The sequence below is a fragment of the Lethenteron reissneri genome, chromosome 23 (assembly GCF_015708825.2).
Source record: "Lethenteron reissneri isolate LAM-NWPU_2019-01 chromosome 23, ASM1570882v1, whole genome shotgun sequence".
Classification (NCBI taxonomy): Eukaryota; Metazoa; Chordata; class Hyperoartia; order Petromyzontiformes; family Petromyzontidae; genus Lethenteron; species Lethenteron reissneri.
The window spans coordinates 4,565,244-4,589,685 of NC_083801.1; the positions used below are offsets into that span (position 1 = coordinate 4,565,244).

The following is a 24,442-nucleotide window of genomic DNA, read 5'->3' on the forward strand; positions in this document are numbered from 1 at the left end:
CGTGACTTTACGACAATCTGTTACTTTTGAGAAAATTGCTGAAATTTTTTTTGGATAAAACAAAATATATTTAACTGGGAAACATCTTGCATCTATCAAAATTACAATCGTGATTACACAGATGTATGAAATCAATCTAGATGCATGGCTGATCCGTCATCAATTGCTCAAGATCCTGTGACTAATACTCGTGTAAGTCTGCCAACCGGGTAAATAAAGCTCACTGCTAAAACTGTATTAGAATAAGGCATATGACTAAGCCACATGAATCACAGGAGACACGGAATAAACATATGCTACTCCATGTAAAATGTGCATTTTATACGCATACTTGAAGAGCACATGAATCACAACACAGTTATGTACTTTAATGTTTTCCATACAACTTTGCTCAGTGTAATTATCATTTAATGCGGTGTTCAAATAAACAGGAAGTGGCAAAAACATGAGTCCACGGGGTTGGATGGTTTTTCAAATCGAGTAATTTTTCATGGGAAAATTATATCTAAAAATATATATTATTCTTCTCTTGTGTAGACTATCCTGACTGAAACTATCTTCTGTGTAACATTTCTGTAATATACTCAAACTGTTGCCATTAGTATTTTTTTCTAACCACTATATCATATCTCAATTTCCATCGTCTTAAAGTCTACCAATCGGAATATACAACATTACAACTGCATTGTCAAGATCAAGATGTCATCATGGCCAAAGCCATTTGTCATCATGCCACCGCACCTTGCTTTCTACCCTGCGCTAGATACCACAGCCGGTGCATAGTAGCCACGTGACCTCCTAGATCCACTCTCACAGTCTCCCTCCATCTAGCCCGAGCTATCCCCTCCCCTCCTCCTCCCTTGGTCTTCCGGTGAGGTTATCCATGCAATCCACAAAATAAATTAGCAGACGATTGTGCCTCTCTTTCACATATCCATAGCTCCTCACACACACGATAAGTATTTCTTACACGACCCATTAGCCGCACAATCTACAATCATTTCGACAATGGAGGTATTCTAAAAACCACCAAGCCATTCGCACACACACGTGCTCGCACGCGCACAAATGTACCTTGATGGAGGCGCCTGCAAATCTTGAGATCTGCTTAATGTTCTGGCCCTTTTTGCCAATGATGGCACCGACCGACTGCGTAGGGATGAACAGGAAGACCGTCTCCTGCTCCGTCTGCTGCTCTCACACACACACACGCGCACACGCGTGCATGCAGCACAAACACACGGGGTGGGGGTGGTGGGCAAGCACACAGACAAGCATGTACGCGCACGCGCGCGACACGGCAGGGCAGCGGGTCGCATGGAATCCGTGGCGGTGCCTCGCTGTGGACGCAACCACCAACGTGCACGACGCTTTGGGGGTCGGTGACAAAACCATGCAGAGGGTCGAGCCGTGGTTACCAGGCAAAGCTTCGAAAGGGGGCAAAGGGAGCGCGCAGAGCTGTGGACATCGCCAATTGAATCTGTTGATTGAACGTAGGATGTGACTGCACCGTAAAATCTCCCCAAGCCAGACTGAAGTAAGCTCGAATTCAGTGCAAGCTGCCCGAAACAAATAACTAAACTGAGAAATAAAGAGGACACAAAACTCCGGCAGGAACATAGTTTGCGCATTAATTACACCAAGTCGTGTAAAAATCCGGTGAGCATGGCACTTGGAAGCCACGCTCATCTACATTCGCTGTGAATGGTCTCACGTCGTGAGAATTATTTAATGTTTAATTTTTATTATTTTATTATTTCCCTTCTACGTGACTTTACCGAAAGAACCAAGAATATGGTCTCATCATTTCACATTTCTTTTACGTTTATCTTACAAATAATGTATATTCGTCAAGCACGTCAAAATACCTCTGCAGCTGTCCACGTCCAATGAATGTTAGCATTCCAATTCTGATTCATGGTGGTGATAACGTAACAGGTTAATTATACAGTAGTAATTTCCGTGTTATTAAAACTGTTAATATTTCACTGTCAATAGTTAATTGTCATCGAGCATTAATTACATGTCTTAAGTTGTAGATACACATGAATGTTATTAATATGCATGTTGGTTTTTATCACCATTTCATTATTTGCAGTAGACTAGACATCGCTCATAACCAGAAAAGTTGTACCAAATTGGTCTGACTTTGAGAGGTTTTACTCTTACTTTACATTTCAAAAGCAATAAGGTTATTTACAATTGCAGAAGCACTCTCTAAAGTCGAACCTCCCGGTGTTAACTTTCCACCATGCCAATGGTTGAGCATCAGACGAATCCAGACCGGGCATTGCCGATGCGGTCACCTGATGCACAAATGGGCGCATCAAAGATCCAGCGGTCTGCGAGTGCTCGGCCACGACTCCCGAAACCATCGACGGCGTCGTAAACAATCCGCTGCTGCTGCTGCTGCTGCGGTATTCACTCCTTTATAGGAGGAACCGACGAGATCCACTCTGCTTCTGAACAAAGCATTGAGCAGATAACAAATCTAACATGGTATCTTTAATCTGCCGTTATTAATCCATACTAAAGAAGCAAAAGAAGCACTCTAAGAAGCAGCAGCATCGCACAGAGGTGAGAGCCTGTGTTAATGTTGGCTCGGCAACATGAGCGCACACACACACACACAACAACGACGATCAAGCACGAAGAGTACTAGAAGCAATTTTCTAAATACGAATCACAAATTAATATTTGTGCTGCAAGCAGGTTAGGGCAACGCACGGACACACAAAATCACGTGGGAAGCTGCTACATGGAATATGCAACAGCCAATTCCTGCCCTTTGATTAAACAGAAAAAGGGGGCTCAGATAGCAATAGATGATGCCCATTTAAATTGTTTTTACCAAGTCTCCAAGAGCTAAGACTTCACATTTGATGGTCTCAAGTAACATATACTTAAATGGCTATCGTATGCTGCAACTAAAACAAAAACATTTTTATGACGGTAATGTGTTGTGTTCCCCTTTGGCTAATTACTGAATAAAATAAAACAAATACATCTAAACTCAAGGCATCCTTTGAGATCTCTGCTCGTTTTTTCACACAAAGCTGTGGCTATAACCTGTCATCTCATAGTTATTTATTTTAAATGCCTTCACTAGCTTCAGACTCTTCCATGACTATTTTGGCAACAGAGTACTCTGCGCTGTATCTGGATAAGAAGAGGAAACGCTGAACACCAGTGAGGAGGCGCCAGGACTGTGTGACTACAACGCTACGGCAGGAGCTCCCCCCTCTAGCTGCACTTACAGCTGCGGGCTGGGCCACTGCCGGCGTGACAGCAGACGTGCCGTACGCACCACCCACAAACGACGGGTGACTCTGAATCAGACACAGAGACAGGGACGGTGTAGAGGGCTGGCGGATGGGGGGGGGGGGTCGTGGGTGGGGGTCGTGGGTGGGGGTCGTGTGTGGGGGGGAACGACGACTCACGAAACCCACAGAGAAAGCACGAACCCCGCTCATGGCCAACACCAGTGACGATTATCCAAACCGATCCTGGGCCTCCCCTAGGTCGACTCAGATCTCAAATGAGTAGCTGGTGCGGTGTGTAACATTGCTAATAAGAAGACAAAGGCGGCCGGGCATGGTGTTGCCCACTCTCGGTGTGTCGTGCCTGCCTTTATAATAGCTGCTCGCTAACAGCACTTGCCCCAACAGGTTGTCGAAAGCTATACAGAGGGGATTTAAGTCTTTGTTAGCAGTAGCACAGCCGAGAGGTTTCGCCTCTGTGTCGCGTTAGCACCAAGAGGAGACATTGGAAGACTGCTCCACACCAATAACTAGTGCCGCTGTAGACAGCCGTATTAGAAAACTCACAAAACAACATAAAATAAGACATTTAAAAAAGAAAATTAAACGAGAAAAAAATATATAAATCATTCGACTCGACACGTTCTTGCAAATGGCTTTACGCCGTGCAGGGAAACACACATTTCAGTGAAAACATGCAAACAAATTTGATTCAGGTGCTCGATGGAAAGCTAAAAGAGAGGAAGTGGGGAAGGGCAGAGTTCTTACCGCAAACGGCATGTAGGGGGTGTTCATGGCACGTGGCACTGATGAGGCCGGCATTCCGGGCATAGATGGGGGGAAAAGCCCCACTGCGTTCAAGTTCAGCCCTGGGATCAGGTTTCCCTGTTGCTGAAACGGCACAAAAACACAACCGTGGCGAGATAAAAAAAATGGCGAAGCAATTTACAACAAAGCCAACTCGCAACAACTCCCTGCATCAACAACAAGCGTGGGGTAGCAGCACTCCTATCTCTCTCTCTCTCGCAGCCCTGAGCCGGTGTGGGAAACTCCACAATTCCCTTGGAGGGTGCCAGTCTCCCAACGGACCAAGCACTGATAACTTCCTACAAAGCGGTACCATTTTATCGTATCCAAAAAGATGATCGGTTGAGTTTGCTACCGCTTTAACCCTGACCAACATTTGAAGCCAACAAATCTTCATATGGTGACCTGAGCACTTCAACAGTGCCAACCTCTTCTTGGTTCTTTCGGTAAAGTCACGTAGAAGGAAAATAATAAAATAATAAAAATAAAACATTATAAAATAATGCTCACGACGTTTCGGCCACAACGCAAGCAGCCGTCCTCAGGTGAAGAACAGGCCTGTCGAGAAGACATTCAGACTCTGTCTTCTCGACAGACATGTTCTTCACCTGAGGACGGCTGCTTGCGTTGTGGCCGAAACGTCGTGAGAATTTGATTTTATTATGTTCAATTTGTATTATTTTATTATTTCCCTTCTACGTGACTTTACCGAAAGAACCAAGAATATAGTGCCAACCTCAGGAAGAAGTTTAAAAAATATATTGTAACACTAAGATAACAAATCTGGGTTGTGTTTTCTTGGCATCACTAAGAGCTGTAAGATGGTTCAACGTTCTCTAGAATTGTACCATCTTACTTAAAAAATAAACACGATGATGACGGAGACATGAAATATACTTATTGGCATCTGGCACACATTAAAACATTAAAGGAGTGACAATGTTCTAAAGAAAAGAAGATCACATGTGGGAGCACAGCCACATGTGGTAGTACTGTTATTGTGATAGTAAATTGATGTAACAGCTGTAATTGCAATCATTATCACTGTCGTAAATTACAACCGGAGGGCCCCCCCCCCCCCCCCCCGTGTGATTGTACCGAGTTCCCATATCAGTTAGATGCCTTCACCAACCCACACTGACCAGCGTGGTGAAGTGTGGTCAAACAACAACGCTGCAACTCACGGATGTTACGCTTAAACCACGGTCACCAGCAGTTCTGCTTCCACCAGCTGTGAGACACTGACTGGGTAGGTGAAGAAGCAGGGTCAGTGGGATACGGACAGGGTGCCTTTAGGATTTGTACGTAGCGAAATAGAAACAACTAAGCAGGTGTGTGACAAAAGCTGGAGCGCCGATGCTGCAGAGTAAAGTAAATTTTATATCTTCTTGTTTCTTTCGGTAAAGTCACGTAAGAAACAAGAAGATGAATCCCTGCAGTCACGAAAGCTTTAAATCGAAATTTAAATTTTATATATTAGAGATAGCAGTCCTTGCGATGAGACCCAGAAATAGAGTGAGAGACAGCAACACGAGATGGCCATGAGTGAAGACAGAGAGACCGTATGTCCGAGTAGAAGCGATGATACAGCCGAGACAAGAGGTGTGTAAGAAGAGATGTGGCCAAGACGGGCACGATGACTTAAGAGATCTTCTTGGTTCTTTCGGTAAAGTCACGTAGAATGGAAATAATAAAATAATACAAATAAAACATAATAAAATAATTCTCACGACGTTTCTATGTTTAATTTACTTATTATGTTTAATGTTTATTATTTTATTATTTCCGTTCTACGTGACTTTACCGAAAGATTTTTCGATTTAAAGCTTTCGTGACTACAGGGATTCATCTTCTTGGTTCTTTCGGTAAAGTCACGTAGAATGGAAATAATAAAATAATAAAAATAAAACATAATTAAATAATTCTCACGACGTTTCGGCCACAACGCAAGCAGCCGTCCTCAGACTCTGTCTACTCGACAGACCTGCTCGACAGACCTGCTCTCCACCTGAGGACGGCTGCTTGCGTTGTGGCCGAAACGTCGTGAGAATTATTTTATTATGTTTTATTTTTATTATTTTATTATTTGCATTCTACGTGACTTTACCGAAAGAACCAAGAAGATGAATCCCTGCAGTCACGAAAGCTTTAAATCGAGACTTAAGAGATGTGTTCAGTTGAAACAGAACAGAGACAAGTTGAAGATTAATTGCCTGCACACTGCTATGTGCCACGGCACGTAAGTCGCGACAAGGGTGCCCGTTTCAGCCGTGCCTACCTCACCAGCTCCTCTTGGGTTGAGACAGCAGAGTGCAAAATGTTGCCGGTGTTAAATCCGATTTTTCCCCGAATGTCTTCCTATACCACAGGATTTATTTTTTACCGCCATTATTTTTTTCCCTCCGGTTTTCATTTTTTGTCTTTGATTCCCCCCCCCCCCCCCCCAACAATCACTGGTTTAGACCCCGTGCTGCCTTCTAAAACCCTTTCCTGACCTCTCCACATTCCTGGCGCTCGTTCCCACTGACTTTTGGCATATGTTCCTGGGCCCTGTTTGGTGTTGAACTTTAAGGACCTTATTCTTGATTGCTTGTGTTGCAATCGAAACGTCGTGATAATTTTATTGTTTTATTTTTATTATTAAAAGTAAAGTCACGTAGAAGGTGTGGTTTTCACACACCTGATGATGATTGCTTGTGTTGCAATCGAAACGTCGTGAGAATTTTATTGTTGTAATTTTATTATTTTATTATTTCCCTTCTACGTGACTTTACCGAAAGAACCAAGAATATGAATCGCTGCAGTCACGAAAGCTTTAAATCGAACTTCAAGGACCTTGTTGGCATTAAACCTTGTTGCTGCTGCCAGCCCCCTCCTGTGCTCGCCAGCATCGAGACACTTGGTAGTGTCGACCCTCCGAATCTCATTGGTACTGGGGGAGCTTCATTGTGCTGGCAACTTTCTCCTTGGCGTTGAAGTCGAGCGGTCTATCGATGCCTGCCCCGGGGTTCATGTGTTCATCCCTCTCTCATTTCCCATATCTTAAGCCCTGCCCTGTCTCATTCAGCTAAGTTTCTATTTTGCCAGAGACCTAAAAAAGCCTCTTTAGACACTGGCCATAAAAAAACTAAAATCGGATGCATTCCCATGCGAGTTCTACTCTTACCCAACTAAATGGCACAAAAGCATGCAAAAATATTAACTTAAAGATATTTATAAAGTAATGCACATTTTTAGACGTACAATTCTTATCAATTTTGTGCCAATATTATTTATCATTGTGAAAAACATGCTAACTGCACAGGTATCAGGTGGTGGTATAAATAAATATCGATTCCTCTATTTGTAATCAATATACTTTCCCACCATTGAACATGTTAGGGTGAGATAGTTGGGCTTGGTTACTGCTAAGGGAAAGGCAAATGAGCAAAAACTTCATTGGTTTGAACAAAGTTAAGTCCAAACAGATTGCATAACAAGTTAAACAGCACGGAAAACCAAGTGATGGAACCATTTCATAGATAAGTTTGTAACGTGGTCCTAAAAAGATTTTTACTTGAAATTACAGGGATACAGACTTATACAAGAAGATAATTTTGCAACAAGCAAATAAGGAGGGGGGTGGGGGTGGGAAGGGGGTACCACAAATATTCAAAAGGGGAACCCCAAATTCCTAAAATATTGGTTCCTCTTGGGAACAAATATTGGTTTCTGTGGGGGGGGGGGGGGGGAACAAATGTTGGAGGAGGAACGTAACATTCCCTGGCGCCAGCAAAGCGCCAGTGCACGGCTGCGATGGAGCGCCACCTGGTGCCAGCCGGTACGCCACTCCTGCCCCAAGGAAAGCCTGAACCCCTAGGCCCGCTGTTATATTCTGCAAGATGTGACACGTTGGGGCGGCATTATACATCGTCTCGAAGGAGGGAGATCAAAGAAATCACCTTTTTAAAGCTGATACGCGTGAACGTATTTAATGTTGAATGTAACCCTAGAATTGTCGAAAGTGCAGTAATCCCTCGTTATTTACAGCGAGGGATACGTTCTGGAGATGCTCGTGAAGAGCAAATTTTGTGGATAATGATATTGGCCTATGAAAACCTGTCTTTTGAATCAATCATCTTAAATAAATACATAAGCTATTTAACGTATGAAAATGATCATAATGCAAAACAATTGGGTTTTAATAAAAAAGTAAATACATTTTATATGAAAGTATTAGATAATATATCTCATCATGAGGCCTCCTTTGCCAGCACCAAAATATAATAACAGGGGTTTTCCCCTTTTTTCTGGCGACAAAACTGACACCTTTTGCAAGGAATCATGTTTGCATGAACCACAATACTTGCAGTCAGAATGCAAACAAAAAACATACTCTGATAATTTATGCATTGTCCCTGAAACTGATTGGTCCACACCAGAGACAGCTTTCCTTAGAGCCTAGTCTCATACGGTGTTCGACCAGATGACGCCAAAGGCGCACACAGTTGAACTGTCTGTAACATAGCTCCTTTTAACGCAGAACGCGTAACGTTATGAAGCAGTTTCTGAGCAGTCGGCAACAAAGTACTTTCGTGAGCAGCACGGCTGAGCGGCTACAGTGATACAGTACGCAGAATGATACAGTAACGCGGCAGCGAACCCTCCGTTATTGTCCCGCCATCTCACTGTGTGTAGTAGTAGTGGTAGTACATCGCATCTCGGCAACATTTATCGTGACATTATTTACGGGGAAATCTCTTTGCCCAACGCGGCACTTTTTAGGAACGCATCTCCCACGTTAAACGAGGACTTAATGCAAACTTGGGAATCGAAAACCCCACGTGCATTTAAAAGCGATTATGTTATAATACCCACAACAACAACAACAAGAGACAGGGTATAACAATGACAATGCTCCCACTGTACTTGCACCCAACTCAAGAGGTTTCCGATTGCACAACAAAAGCGAAATCCTCACGTTCATGGCGGCGAGGTCGTTCTCGTAGGCTTCTCGGAGCCTCTTCATGATCTCCCCCTCCGCCTTGGAGGTCGCCTCGACGCTGCCCCGCACGGTGATCGTCCTCTCCGGGTTGTACAGGGTCAGGTCCTGTAAACTGAGGTCCACCAAAAATTATTAAATCACCACGCGCAACAACAGCAGCGGCACACACCAGAAAGCTCCGAATAAAAAAGCATATATTTCAAGATTCGCAAATCAGTAGGCACTTATCTGCCGCAAGTATTATCATCTTCATAATCCACAATCAATCCACTGCTGGGTGAAGGTCGGGGTGGAGGCAGTATAAAATATATATGCACATGGTAATAAGCTTGCAAATCTAACTAACAAAAAGCGGTTGCCATCCACAATGCCCTGTCAAAGAAGATGCCATTGAGGGTAAACGTTCGCAGTTGAACAGGGGATTGGTGGTATTACAGTTTATCCACGGTGAAAGGTCTTGGCATCATTGAGACACCGAGTTAAAGCACACAGGTCAATTAGGGGACATACATTGCCAAGGCATGCCTGGAACAGTTATCAAACAAGCAATGGGCTGATTTGTACATATGCAAAGTGTTGAGTTATATATAGCGTGAAAGATGAGCGAGCATCAACATGCTGGTGTATCATTTTTAATCCTACCCAAATGCTATCTTTCAGGCATTACGATCCTATTTGTGCATTTTGTGACACTTTAACTGCTCCCATATGTCTACATATGAAGCGAGTGACTGCATTGGGTTAAGTAATGTTCTAGCGGGTTCCAACTACTGACACACCTGACAAAGGCGCTCCAATGTAATTCATAAATTAACATAAGGGTTGAATAACAGAACGTCACCATGTTGAAGGGAGAAAGAACGTGGACTCAAAAATACAAAAATTTGTCCAAATTGCACAGGTGTCTCTTAACCATTTCTAAACTGTTGATATGCAAATCCCTTTGTCAAGGCGCCCTTCCTCCCCTAACCCAGCTTAAATATGCGCTGCCAAGCCTGGTGGTGTTCATTCAGACGCTGTCTTTCCGACAGACCTGTTCTTCACCTGAGGACGGCTGCTTGCGTTGTGGCCGAAACGTCGTGAGAATTGTATTTTATTATGTTTTATTTTTATTATTTTATTATTTCCCTTCTACTTGACTTTACCGAAAGAACCAAGAAGACATTTCTAAACAGGCTGAGAGTGTCCCGACACCCAAAACACAGAAAATTATTCTTCAGCCGATCACGTAAGTACATTACTGTAAAGTGGAAGACTCCTGCATGTGCATCATACTGAAGCTAACTTAAGTACCGCGCCAAAGCACAGCACACAATCACAGCATATTAAAAACATGTACAACAATTATGAAATTATGTGTGAATGAGATTCATCCTTGTCATTGAGTTTTCACCTGGTTAAACAAAATAAACTTGAAATACTTAAAAGGAGCTAAGTTACAGACATCAGTGAAATTCAAAGATGTGCAGTTTCACAGTCAGTCCAAAGAATGCTTTAATGAGCTAAACTCAGAATGTAGAAGCGTATAAAAAAAGACGGCGGTAAAGTTGTGGCCGTACAGAAGTTTTACGTGGCAAAACAAAAAGGATTAACATTTTCCTCCATGTATGGAATTTGTAATTGCTGTGTATTTAAACGAGCATTCCACCTCAAAGAGAGAAAAGACAAAGATCCCCTGTATAGCCTTAACTGATTGTTGGGGCAAGTGCTGTTAGTGAGCACCTATGAAGGCTGGCAAGGCACACGGGGGGGGAGTGGGTGAGCAGCACCATGGAGATGTTTTACACATCACCCACGTACTCAGTTGAAGCCGAGTTGAACTAGGGTAAGGCCCGGGACCGGTGCAGATAATCATCGCTGGTGTTAGTGGCCTTGAGCAGGAATCCAACTCGGGTCACCGGGTTCTTAGCGTGGTGCGCTAACCGCTGTACTACCGCTTAAGGAGAGGACACAGCTGGCAGCAGGGGCGTGTTTGTGATGGATGCACACTCACGGGGAGATGGTGATTTTTGTTTCCGTGTCCTGCTCAATCTTCTTGAGATTGCGACCCTCTTTGCCGATCAGGCGCCCTACAAAGTTGTTGTGGGCCAGGATTTTCAGAGGGACATCCTCCCCTCTGTAGGAAGACAACGCAAGTGGTAAAGGGGGACGCGGAAGATAATACCATTTACAGTCTTTAAGTTTAACTGCAAAGTAAAAAAAAAATTTGTTGCCAAGGATTTAACCCTCGAAAATTATTGCACCGCAGCACTACCACTTATTGAATTATAGGTGTACTCAATTGTCTTCACTAATTTTCAGAATTTTTTTTACATTTGTTTTCAAACACATACATTAGAATGAATGATGGCATGAAACTTGTAACGGCAACATCTGCTATAAAAGTATATATAATTAATGAGGAACACATTAACTTTGAGGGAAAGAGTAAGATTCAGCAATGCATACACACATCCATCTGATACATATCTGATGTGGTATTCATGGGAACTTCGGCATTATTTCAGTCGCAATTTATTTCAATCTGCTTGTCAAATTTCTGTTATTATTACAATTGCTACGTGACCGCCCCCCCCCCCCCCCCGCACATTCCCCACAGTTTAAGAATCACTTGTAGGGAAAGCAATTCCCCAGTAATAATGAAGTGATGTGAGCTGCTAACTTATGGATTAAGAAGAAAGACAAAAAGGGGCAATCCTGGGCAGGAAATAAAATCCGTTTGTATTGTGAGGAAACTACACGGAGGGAAAATAACACCATTTAAACAAGGTCAATTATCGAGTTTAGCTTTTTTCGTTAGGCCGCAGACATGTTCATCACTCTTTGCACGTTTCCGTCACAACGGAAAATGTGGGCTACATCTTTCGAAGTTAATGAACGACAAAAAGTGGAGTAAAAAAAACGCTTGAACATGGACACAGTGAAGTCAGAAATTGATGTTGGAAAGGCTCCCCTTAGATACAACAAAAATACTGGGAAAAACACAACGCTGGTAATGCACTGCTCGCGTGATAGCCAAGCAGTGCGCGTGGAAGAGTACGGTATTCTGCACATATTTACACGACCTAAACCAAAAACCTTCCTTGTGAATAATATGGGTCGCGAGAGCCTACGTGTTAAACTGATTCTGTGGTCATTCATTTTTATTAAATAAACGTACGATGGGGAAATTCGTGCATTCATTTAGATAGAAAATCTAAGTCCAACAAGCAAGGGCAACACCATCCGACCTCGTGGTAGGCCAATATTTTGGCAAAATGCTTCAGAAACCGTAAAAGGTAACTTAACCGGAATGGGACAATGTGAGTAGTTTAAGTCTGTTAAAGGGAAAAGCAACCCACAGTTCTTATTTGGGAAATAAGTAACGATACTGCGTATCCTGTGGGGCGAGGGTATTGCTTTAACTTCCTCAGCACCGTAACAAACTCTCCGGTGACATCGCGCTGGTGGACGTACACTCTGTCATCTCCTCACAGGAAATTAAAATTCGTTTCTCACGAAAAAAGTTACAAATTTGAAACTGATAAGCCCAGGGCACAGCCTGGGCAATGCAAACATATTCTTCTACATTTTTAAGTGATTTGGTATTTGGGTAGTGTCTTGGAGGGCATAGATAATGTTTAGATATCTATATACACATTGATTTGAAGCTTTCGTGACCGCAGGAATTCATACTCTTTGATTCTTTCGGTATAGAAAAATAATAGATCACGATGTTTCGATCGCAACACAGGCAATCGTCTTCAGGTGAGAGTGATTTATTTTATTTCATACCTACGTGACTTTACCGAAAGAACCAAAGAGTATGGATTCCTGCAGTCACGAAAGCTTCAAATCAAGACAGAGAAAGCTATTGAAACTAAAATGTGCGTACTTTTTTTTTACTATTTTCTTCCATACCGTTTTTTTCTCCTTATTTCCATCTAAATGTATCAAATCATGCTTTGGACAATGCTCTTCCCTTCATATTACAAAGCATTTGGTTTTGATCCATAAGCTAATTTCTTTCAAACTGCTTTTTGTGTTTAGTTTGTTGTCCTTCCCCTGCACCTCCGATTAGCACGGTTGGATATGTACGGTTTGAGAGAACTTAAACACATACATCAATGCAAGCGGAGTTATACTATATTTCACTGCAATGTACAGGTCATAATGCAAAAACTACTACCATTGAATGCATCCCCAATTGCTTGTGAAATAATTCAGGGTAAGAAAACGTCACAATATATATCTTTTACGTTTTTCCCCAATTCGCTTGTAAATGAGACATCCTGGAGCTGAGCAGTATTTTTATAAAATATCAGAAAAATAACAAAGATGTTTCAGACAATAATCGTAGACATGGAGATTTTTTTTCTCAATTTAACCAGTGAAATCACTGTAATCTAGTTTTGTTCAGCACGAGTTTTATGGGCTTACATTAATCACATCTCACTGGTCAACCAATCGGAATGCAGCTACTCTCTCGCAAAAAAGCGATTCAGAGCAGGCGTTGACCGCGGCGAGGAAAACTCGTGCCGAAAGAGCAGCCGACGACAAATGTGTCCCCTCTGTTGGGCGCCGGCTGTGAGCGGCAGACTCACGACTTTGTGTCCTGCGCCTCCTTCAACATGATCTCCATGATCATCTTGCACGCGGCCGTGCAGCCATCCGGAGCCGACTGGATGGTGATGGGCTTCTCTGCCGAGCCGGCATTCTCCTTGCGGTGAACGTCCACCCTGGGGGTATGGTAGGGGGAGGGGGGTGGACAATCAACTTCATTTCTCACACATCAGGACTATTTAACCTATATTTTGCCGGCGGACCACGAAGAAATTCGCGCGTGCGCTGGCAGGTCGAGTGGCATCGTACGTCACGTAATACGGACGTCAAGGATGTCACGTGCCAGATGGCACGTCGCAACGTTTGTAATCGAGACCACCGATCTGTGCCTCTGGCCTACGGCGGCCGCGCTCGCCAGAATGGCGAAGTATGGTCAAACAACTCGCATGGCCGAGATCGGCATGGGGATTGTGAAGGGCCTCTAAATTATTTTCTAATTATTCTGAGCAGGGCTTAAAGTACTCCCACCTCTGCCAGGGCTCTCGAAGGCTACCTCGAGTGGAGGTCCCTGCCTCCATCGGCATGCATAACAAATTGCACGCCTGTAACCACCCTCCTTGACAATGGTAACCGTTGCTACTGGGAGATAACAATAATGACAAACTTAGACATCGCGTTTCCGTCATTTCATTTTGGGTTCTGTTTGCTTCAATTATTCCTCGCGATCGTTACCCCGACCGCGGGAAGGGCAAGCGAGCGCCGACGCCCTCGTGCGTTCGTTCCCTAACTTTGAGGGTGCATCGCGCCCAAGCTTGTTGCACGTCATCTCTTGTTGAGTACCCTCCTTTTAAAATTCCTGCTGTATCCTGGGGTTCTTTAATGACGATTTTAAAAAACTCTCACGAAAAAAATTGTAGGCCTGCAACTTTACCCTTTACCACCTATCGCAAGCGCACAACCCCGCGCAACTCCACGCGACACGCCGATGGGGGTGCGGGGGCACCAGGGCCTTGCAAGGAGGCCCGCGCGCTCACTTGGACTGAGTCTGCTGGGTGATGGAGCGGATGGTTGCGCCCTCCTTGCCGATGATGGCTCCCACAAACTGGCTGGGCACGAGGATGCGCAGCGGGATGTCGGCCTGCTGGCGCCCGCGTCCGGAGGGGCCGCCACCGCCGCCACCGCCACCGCCGCCCGCGGCTCCCTGCCCCGAGGAGCCGGATTGGCTGCCCCGGCGGCGGGCGGACTGCTGAGAGCCGCTCGGCTGCGCCGGGGCCATCTCGTCGGGGATGTAGGACACCTTGAGGGCGTGGCTCTCCAGCTCGTGGCCGTTCAGCTTCTCCAGGGCCCTGCAAAGCAACAGGCGGGATGGCGCTGTAACGACCCGCAGGAGCGCACGCTGTCACTCAAATGACTTTTAACTATTTTAATTTTACCAGGAAAGGACCACTGAGCCGTGTAGCTCTTTTTCAGAAGCGACCTGACCACAAACGATAGCTCGACCAAGTGGCTTAGCACGTGGAAATGTATAGTAGCCAAATAAACTAATGTTTCGAGGGAAAAACTGGAGGAACCAGAGAAAAATCCATGCGACTAATGGGAGAACATGCAAACTCCAAATGAAAAAAAATATATATCGGTGTCAGGGTCCAGATCGCACCTACGACCTCCTGTACATCTTGCCACCGTTATATTAACATTAAAAAAACGGTCATCACCGCTCAATCCATCCCCAGCTTTAATTTAACTTCTCATCTGATTTTGACTACACCTCTCAAGCTTCCCTCCACACTTCCTCCCCACCCATCCCTCAGACCTTCCGCTATGCATAAGTTTCACAACTCTAGAGCACGTAGAGATGTGGTCGCATTTAGATCACATATATATTGAACCAAATAATTGTGTTACGTTGTATTCATGCAAAGGAGCGAAGTGTTTATATTTGGCCAGGCCTGATGGACTGTACTCTATCCTCAAAGGTCTTGGTTTTCTCCGAGTATACTGGTTCCTTCCACGAGTAAAATATGACTCAGGAAAGAAACAGGCTCAATAAAAGGGATGCCCTCGGCAAACGTGCCCTCATCACATCCGAGCTCTGAGACCAACGCCACTGGCACAAACTGCCAAATCCACTGCTCCGTTGCAAAGGACGGCTCACATGTATGTATGTTGGACTTCTTTTGCACCGTACGTAGCCAACCGTGCGCTAACCGGAGGCGCGGGAGGAAGGACGACAAACTAAAATACAAGAAGCGTTGGCGTAAAACTGCCCTTAATACAGGAATGAGGTTACTAAAGGCCACGGCACTAAAGGCCATGACCCGAGAGGACACGTGACCAGTTGAGTCTACAAAGGGGCCACAAGTGGGGGCTAGGGGTGGTCACGTGGTCGGGGTCCAGATCCTGCTCGAGGATTCTGGAAGGTGGTCGTGGCCAAGGGCAGAGCCAGCCACGCCGCAGAGAATATAAGCCGGGTCTCCAGAGGGACCGGCGTTGTTGTTGATCCTGAAGAAACCTTCGTCTACGTTCTACATCCTACCGAGTCTCCAACACGTGGACCTAGACCCAAGCTGTGGTCCCAGTCCGTAGTAGCAGTTACATTGTTATTAGTGTAGTTAGCCTGGTGGTCACCACCATATAGGTTGTTATCGTGTTAAGGGGCAGTTACCCCGTGTGTTGGTGTTAAATAAAACTGTTACCTCCAAGTATACGTCTGCGACTCAGTTGAACTCATTACACATGGACCACATGCACGTTGGAGGCACTATTTTGATTTTCATTAAGCAGTGGATAGCGCAGAATGACATTGATAATCAGAATCAGAATCTTTATTTAGGCTGGAGGAATTCCGATCAGCTATGAAGCTCTTTTTCACAGATGTCCAGGATGGGACGGGGCAGCGAGTTGCGTCAACAATAAAAACAAAAATACAAAAAAGCAATCCAAGAGCAATGAATAGAAAAGTGAAGCAAGTCACTTAAACTACCTCTTCCATGCTTTAGAGTTCAACTGCATAACTGGATTATGATTTAAAAGAGTAATTTTGTTACAAAAAGCAACCTTACTTAGTTATCTTACGATGTGCATAGGTGACCAAAAACTCCAAAATGAATCATCTTGCAGAAATTACAGAATAAACACAACACTCATTTCCTAGGAATGTTTGGCAAATGCCAATTACATGACATGTTTTTAGCTATGGAAAGAAACTTGAGAATCCGAAGGAAACCTTTGCAGAACAGGGCGAGGGAACATACAAACTCCACGTAGACAGCCACTCGAATCTGGAATCGAATTCAGGCCTTTCTTGCTGTGAGGCACAAGTGTTACCACCGCTCCACCCTGGTAACCACACTTTGCAGGCTGGATGCAGTTAATATCCCCCCATTAAACGGATACTCCCCATTGTATTTATAATGCTTGCAAATAGCCACTGCTGGATCATTATGGAAAATTACCATGTAGAGCCCTCGACGGAGAGCATTGTTCAACTCGCATTGCAAGCATTTATTTGTAAGTGCTAAATGCTAAATGAATGAGTCATCTGTAGTGCACACACACACACACGAGGTTTCATGCAGGTGCTCTGTGTAAGAGCTTCAGACTTACTGCTTGGCTTGGTCCTTGCTGGCAAAGGTGACATTTACAACGGCCGTCTCGCTGTCTGATGTCACTGGGAAATCACAAACATAGACACCTATTTAGAAACAAAAAGAGTTTTACACGTTTACAATACAGGTTGTAACAGATTAGCATTCATTTTAATAGCATGAGATATTCAGCTGGATGGCACTGTTGAACTCAAAATGGAAATGTGCGTTCAAACCTCAGTCGGAGTTGATTTAACCCATCGTCCTTTGGGGTCAAACAAGCATTGCTTCGTTGAAGTTCAGCAGTAGGTGTCATTGATAAATTGGCACTGCTAGAGCAATGTAAAAGTTTCACCGCTGGTTCAGGATGGCCAATGGATATTAGAGCCAACGAAATGTTAACTACCTTGTCTGGTATACAAGAGGTGGTAGGTTAAATCCAGACCGTGACGCCTGTGTTTTTGGAGTTTGCATGTTCTCACCGTGGGCACGCAAATCTTTCTCCAGGTTCTCCAGTATTTCCCTCCACATTCATAATCAGCGTGCGTTTAGAGTATTTGGCTGCTACAAATTTCCATGTGATAAGCCACTTTGCTGAGCTATTATTTGTGGCCAGGTTGCTTCTGAAAAAGTTGCTAACAGCTCAGTGGTCTTCACTTGCTAAAATCAAAAGGTTTAGTTTTATTTGTATATATTTTTTTGTTATTTTCTTATATTTTGCACGCCTATCGTGTGTTTTTGTATCGTTTATTCTTATAAAGTTCTGACATGCCTCGACTGGACATCTGTGAAAAAAGCTTCATAGCTCATCAGATTCCTCCACTATAAATACAGATTCTGATTCAGTTACCTCCCAGCATATGCCAAAATTAGTCGGCTGGCCTATTGTAAATGGCTGTGGTAATATGTGTTTTTGGGAAAGCCCTGTTGAGGAACCTATCCATGGCAGACTGCATCACCACCGCTGGGTCGAACAAAAATTATTTTTTGTACGGCAACACTCGCAATGCCATCAGCAAATTCACCAAGAGGATGGATGTGAATGTGGTCCGGTAATCCTGAGTGATTGTGTCACGTCTATCCGTGAACTTTGGGACCTTAAGCTCCGGTACCAAGTCACCTATGGCGGTGGTTCTCAACTGGGGGTAACCGGACCCCTGAGGGGTTACTTGGCAATATCCCAGCGGGGTACGCGAGGTGATTTCTAAACGTGTGAAATTCGATTGTACACGAGAGTCGTTGGTGAATAATCAGGAATGAATCTGCCATAGCTACGATACAATTTAAATCTATATGGTAACCGCGAACGATATTAAATACCTTTCTAAACTCACCGATCGTAAACAATGTGGTTTCCAAGAGTAACCAGTAAGCGCTAACAAATGACGTCACACATGCAGAGTGCCCGTTGCATTTTTTTCATTCGCTTGCAGTAACAAGCTAGTTAGTAGGATACCTCACAAAATGGACAATTGGTTAAAATCTTGATGTGCATTATTCATACTTTTATTTCTCAGAACCATGTTGGATCAGGCAAGGGCTACTCGGTTGAAACAATTTCACAAGGGGTACCAGCCAAAACAGGTTGAGAACCACTTACCTACGGAGACCTCTGCAGGATTCCTGTGATCCCTATGGGCCACTCAAAGCGGACCCCACCTCTGCCAGGTCCTCACTCTTACAATTGCCCTGACACAAAATTCCCTTCGAATTGGGAGCCATGACCCCTTCTCAGCTGCTGCGGGTTTGGGTGGCCGGTGTGGGTACCTGAGACTCATCCAGCTGAGCGCCTTGCTACGGCAGTGCCCAAAAGCAATTGCAGGGTTGCCAATAGCATTTAATCGAGAAGAGGGAAGATTGTACCAGGCGGTGATGTAGGCAAGCAAATAGTCTAAACGCACGATTCGAAATGTGGAAGGAAAAACCGGAGGACCCGGAGAAAAATCCACGCGACCACGGGGAGAGAGAGACACGCAAACTCCAAATATGCAGCAGGCGTCGGGGTCGAGACCGAACTCAAGACCTCGTGCATACCAGGCGAGGTATTTACCATCTCGCCACCGTGGCGCCGATCCCAATCTATCCACAGACAACTAAATTCGTGTGCTTGAGTGAGAAGCTGAGATAAACAGCAGGCTTACCTTGATCGCAGCTTTCGACGGTGCCGTATTGCGCCAACAAACCATCCAGGACCTGGGAGAATAACAGCGGTCTTTACAAGCTGGCGTACCACACGGCACTTGAGGGCATAGCAAAAAACAAAACCTACCAGGACTCATTAATCAGTGGGTCTATTTATGAAGGGGTTGCGCAAGTCAAATGCATCTCATTATCTGCATTTATCTACAGATAAGGTTATGTTTAAATGGCAAGATGGGAAATGCTCTGAATGGAGAAGTTTTCTTATTTGGCAACACAATTGCTACACCTCCGATTAGCGCGGTTGGCTACGTTCGGTTAGGAAAAAGTTCAACACACATACATTCATCAATATAAGTAAGAGTTTCACTGTATTCCACTGCTATGCGTGAAGGTGAAAATGCGAAAACCGCTACACTGAATAAATTCCCAATTGCGTTTAAAATTATTTAATTATTCAGGACAAGAGAACGTCACAATATAAATAAATAAAACGTTATGAGTTTTTTCCACAATTCACTTGTAAATGAGACATGCCTGAGTCGTGCAGTATTTCATAAACTATCAGAAAATTACAAAACTATTCTAGGAAAATAATTGTAGATATGTGGAGATTTTTAGATTTAATCAAATGAGTAAAATTACTGTAATCTTGTTTCAGTGTCAAACTTAACACTGGTACATTCAGTATTAGGAAAAACGGACATTTTCACGTATTATGGAGTCAGCATTCTCATCAATGATGATATGTAAACCCAATCCACAGTTTATTGAGTAAAATCGGCTTCGGAATAAAAAAATACCGAGCAAACGAGTTATAATTTCACTTCCAGATTTGAAGTTTTCGTGACTGCAAGGATTCATACTCTTTGTTTTTTTCGGTAAAGTCACGTAGGTGAAACATTAAAATAAATTAACTCACAACGTTTCGGAAGCCTCTTCATACGCTACAGCAGGAGCAGTTACACCCGATGACGGAGGCTTGTGTTGCCTCCGAAACGTCGTGAGTTAATTTATTTGAATTTTTTACCTACGTGACTTTACCGAAAAAAACAAAGAGTATTATTTTACTTCATTTCATAAAAGTGAGCATTGCACATTCCCTGTCCCTAATCAATCCGTGAAAATTGCCATTATCCACTAAACAGATTCTTCGTTTTCCACGGATGCGAGTAGCCAAACACCGCATTGGTTGTGAGGTAGGCAAGTCTCCCCCCGGCCCCCCTCTCCAACCAACAACATATTAGCAAGCAGTGTTGAGTATATACAGAGTATAACGTATTCTAAAAGGCATATGAATGTACATTATTTATGAAATAAGTCTAAATATATCTTCACATACATTACGATGTACAATTAATGTAAAAATTCTCATTTAAGAAATGTTACATTCATTTAATTGCTCAAGCCGATTGGGTAAAGTGCGAATTCCAGTAATACATATTCTTAGGTTTTTTCGGTAAAGTCACGTAGGTAAAAACATTAAAATTAATAAAAGTAAAATAAAATAAACGTCGTGATTTTTATTTTATTTTACTTTTATTAATTTTAATATTTTTACCTACGTGACTTTACCGAAAAAACTTAAGAATATGAATCCTTGCAGTCACGAAAGCTTCAAATCTAGAATCCAGTAATACACTCAAAGCCACATTGTTATTTTACCAGGTAAGGCCCACCAAGCGACGGCATTCTATTTCAGAAGCCACATGGCCCCACGAATGATAGGCTCCAGGAAGTGGCTCGTCACGTGAGCATTTAAAGCAGCCAAACACACTTGTACCAAGTAGCCTGGGTTGGAATAGCGGCAAGTGGGGGGGCTTATAATGCTTGAGCATCGCTACACACCTGCACGCAGCACTAGCACGCTCCGCTATCTACTCCAAGGCTCTTTGAAGCAAACGGGTAACAATGTTTGGCTTTTAACGTGTTGACCTTGAATGTACTCGGGGCCGAGGGACTCACTCACCTCCCACTGCAGCTGAGGAGGGATATTCCTGACTTGTATTTTCCGGTTCCTGCCAACATAACATTCCACACCGGTGTGAGACGTTTGCTAAACTTGCAATTAACGGTTGTAAACACAACTGGCACAAACCAAATAAACAAACAAAAAAATGCGGCAAAACAGCAGTGAACAATGCAGACTGGGGGTCATAAGAATCCCTGTTCCATGAGATAGTTGAGGAGAAGAAAAAAAACATGATAAATTACAGCTTCATATCGTATATTACAGTTGTGCACAATTATAATTAGAAACATGCATTTAGATGATTTCGCTGCTATACATTTCCACATAAGCTACTTTTTTTAGCCATCATGTGTGTGACCAATAGCTCCGCGGGCTTTACCAGGTAAGATAAAACATGTTGTATTTGTATATATATTTTAAAATTATTTGTTTACCTTTCCTACACTTTGCACTGCTGTCGTCTTTTTATTTTGTTTGTTGTTGTAACGTTATGACCACTTGCCCCTACTGGACATCTGTGAAAAAGAGCTTCAAAGCTCTTCGGATTCCTCGAGAATGAACAAATGAATTTCGATTTAAAGCTTTCGTGACTGCAGGGATTCATCTTCTTGGTTCTGTCGGTAAAGTTGAGTAGAAGGGAAATAATAATAAAATAATAAAAATAAAACATAATAAAATACAATTCTCACTAAGTTTCGGCCACAACGCAAGCAGCCGTCCTCAGGTGAAGAACAGGTCTGTCGGAAAGACAGCGTCTGAATGAAGACAGCGTTATGAATGAAGAACAGGGCTGTCATTCAGACGCTGTCTTTCCGACAGACCTGTTCTTCACCTGAGGACGGCTGCTTGCGTTGTGGCCGAAACGTCGTGAGAATTGTATTTTATTATGTTTTATTTTTATTATTTTATTATTTCCCATCTACGTGACTTTACCGAAAGAACCAAGAAAATGAACAAATGTTCTCATTTTGATTTTACAACTTGCAGCATATAATTGACAAAGCACCAATACAAATGTAGCAATAACACACACGGGGAAGCCTCGCAGAGTCAAGACTTTTCAGGAAGGTCCTAGATAGAGATATTTGGCCACACTGCAGTATCCAGAGCAAACCCACCATGCAGAGACAAGGGGGGCGAGGAGTTCAACACGTAGCCTTTCGCGACCATTACTACCCATAACAAAGGTCTTTTGTGGAGGTTAGACGGAGTAAATATAAATGTATGGTTAAACCTGCCACCACCCAACACAGCTAATTAGTAAGGTTTGTCACGTGAACAACACATGCCAATTCGTGACTACGAGAGCACACCGGTGTGCTGGAGAGCAAACCCACAACATTCACAATTCGAGTACCACGTTTTGCCGACGATTACAACAACCACCTTCATCAGGCGATTAGCTTGAATTGGAGGGGAGGGGGCAAGACTCAACAGTGCCATCTACTGCTCGTCATCACGTAGCCCCATAACTACAACATTGCACAAAGCAACCCTGGGTCATCAACCATTAAAATTCTGAAAGAGCGCAACTCTGCTGAAGCTTATGAGATCTGACGCAATCGGGGTCGCATTCCAGATGTCTGATTGTAGGCAATAATGACACGAGGCAAGGTGAAAACTGGCTGGCTGTTTGGTGGTTTAGACAACTAAGCCAGCACCACTGGAATTCGAAACATGAACGCTTATACTGGTAGGAACCTCCTGGTTACACCAGCCCACAGGGGATTATTGTGTCCGTCGTGCAGGGAGGGCCTGGGTGGGGAGGGAGGGGCTGGGTGGGGAGGGGAGGGTGGGGAGGGGCTGGGTGGGGTGGGGCTAGGTGGGGGGTGGGAGGGGTGGGGCTGGGTGGGGAAGGGCTGGTCACCCCGTGGTGCCCTTATAAAACTCAACGTTTAACCTACTCACGCCGGCTTGTGCCCACCCTCACAGTCGGGCTTATTTGCGGAATATACCACGCCGCCGTTGACCTTGGCCATTGACCGAGCAACCCAACGTTCCTACCAGCTTCCTCCGCAGGAATGTGTTAGCCCAGTTGACTGAACTGAGATAATCGGGATAAGCCCAGTTTTGAGGGCTAATATGCAATATGGTATGTTGTATACATGTTATACGATTAATACAAAGTACACCACTGTCTTCACCACACAGAAGGCCATCGTCGTGGTTGCTATTAAAAGGAGCTCGTTTAGTGCAGACACAGAGATAGCTCTGTCTGGTGTCTTGTCCTGGGTCGTCCCATATGAGACACGGGGCTCTTGACGCCTCAGATTCTCCAGATAGGACTCTCGTTCACTTTGTTCCATGAAGGCACAAGCACAATTGTGATCACATTTGATAATGGAACGATTGGATACTAAAAGCGTAAACATGCAGTGCGCAGGATAGGAATTTTACATGTCTAAGAGTCAATTGGGAATCGAGTCTGCAAAGGCACAAACTTTCATAAGCGTTCGTTTTGCCAGGCTGAAAATCATGCATGCAGCATAATACAATACTTGTGATGCATTTTGATTTAAAGCTTTCGTGACTGCAGGGATTCATATTATTGGTTCTTTCGGTAAAGTCACGTAGAAGGGAAATAATAAAATAATATAAATGTAAAACAATAAATATTATCACGTTTCGACTGCAACACAAGCAATCGTCATCAGGTGTGAAATCCACAGCAAGAAAATTTATTTTTTAAACTTTTCTTTCTGTGGATTTCACACCTGATGGTGATTGCTTGTGTTGCAGTCGAAACGTGAGAATTTTTATTGTTTTATATTTATATTATTTTATTATTTCCCTTCTACGTGACTTTACTGAAAGAACCAAGAATATACTTGTGATGCATTTAACAATGTTACCGAGCAGACTTGTCCAATAACAGTGGTAAAGAACGAAGTGTAATTATTGTATTTTAAGTGTGTCCTCACATTACCTGATTCATAGTCACATTCATTCATAATTCTCATCCAGTCTCAATGAAACCTAACTATTCTTTTTCATGCATACGAATCGCTTTTGGGACACATTAGAAATACATAATTTGAGCCTCGTGCCATGCACGGTAATAAAAAGGAATCGGTTTGGATGGAAAAGGAAAACAATTCATCAATACTGTACGATTAACTGTGGTTCGACAAAATTTTAAATCGAAGTTTTG

The 24,442-nt window shown here is 43.6% G+C and overlaps 1 protein-coding gene across 2 annotated transcripts in view; it reads right to left on the minus strand.

The window, feature by feature from the left end:
- LOC133345868 (insulin-like growth factor 2 mRNA-binding protein 3-B) overlaps nucleotides 1–24,442 on the minus strand; it is a 100,722-nt gene that overhangs the window by 13,069 nt on the left and 63,211 nt on the right. The window contains exons 3-12 of one of the 2 annotated variants that reach the window (XM_061556919.1): nucleotides 21,289–21,337; nucleotides 19,322–19,373; nucleotides 17,200–17,263; nucleotides 14,628–14,939; nucleotides 13,635–13,769; nucleotides 11,045–11,167; nucleotides 9,028–9,163; nucleotides 4,029–4,151; nucleotides 3,258–3,329; nucleotides 1,075–1,191 (exon numbers count right to left, since the gene is read on the minus strand). In XM_061556919.1, coding sequence (XP_061412903.1) covers nucleotides 1,075–1,191; nucleotides 3,258–3,329; nucleotides 4,029–4,151; nucleotides 9,028–9,163; nucleotides 11,045–11,167; nucleotides 13,635–13,769; nucleotides 14,628–14,939; nucleotides 17,200–17,263; nucleotides 19,322–19,373; nucleotides 21,289–21,337 — 1,183 coding nt within the window. The remainder of the gene's footprint in view (nucleotides 1–1,074; nucleotides 1,192–3,257; nucleotides 3,330–4,028; nucleotides 4,152–9,027; nucleotides 9,164–11,044; nucleotides 11,168–13,634; nucleotides 13,770–14,627; nucleotides 14,940–17,199; nucleotides 17,264–19,321; nucleotides 19,374–21,288; nucleotides 21,338–24,442) is intronic. The other variant, XM_061556920.1, reaches the window with a different exon arrangement.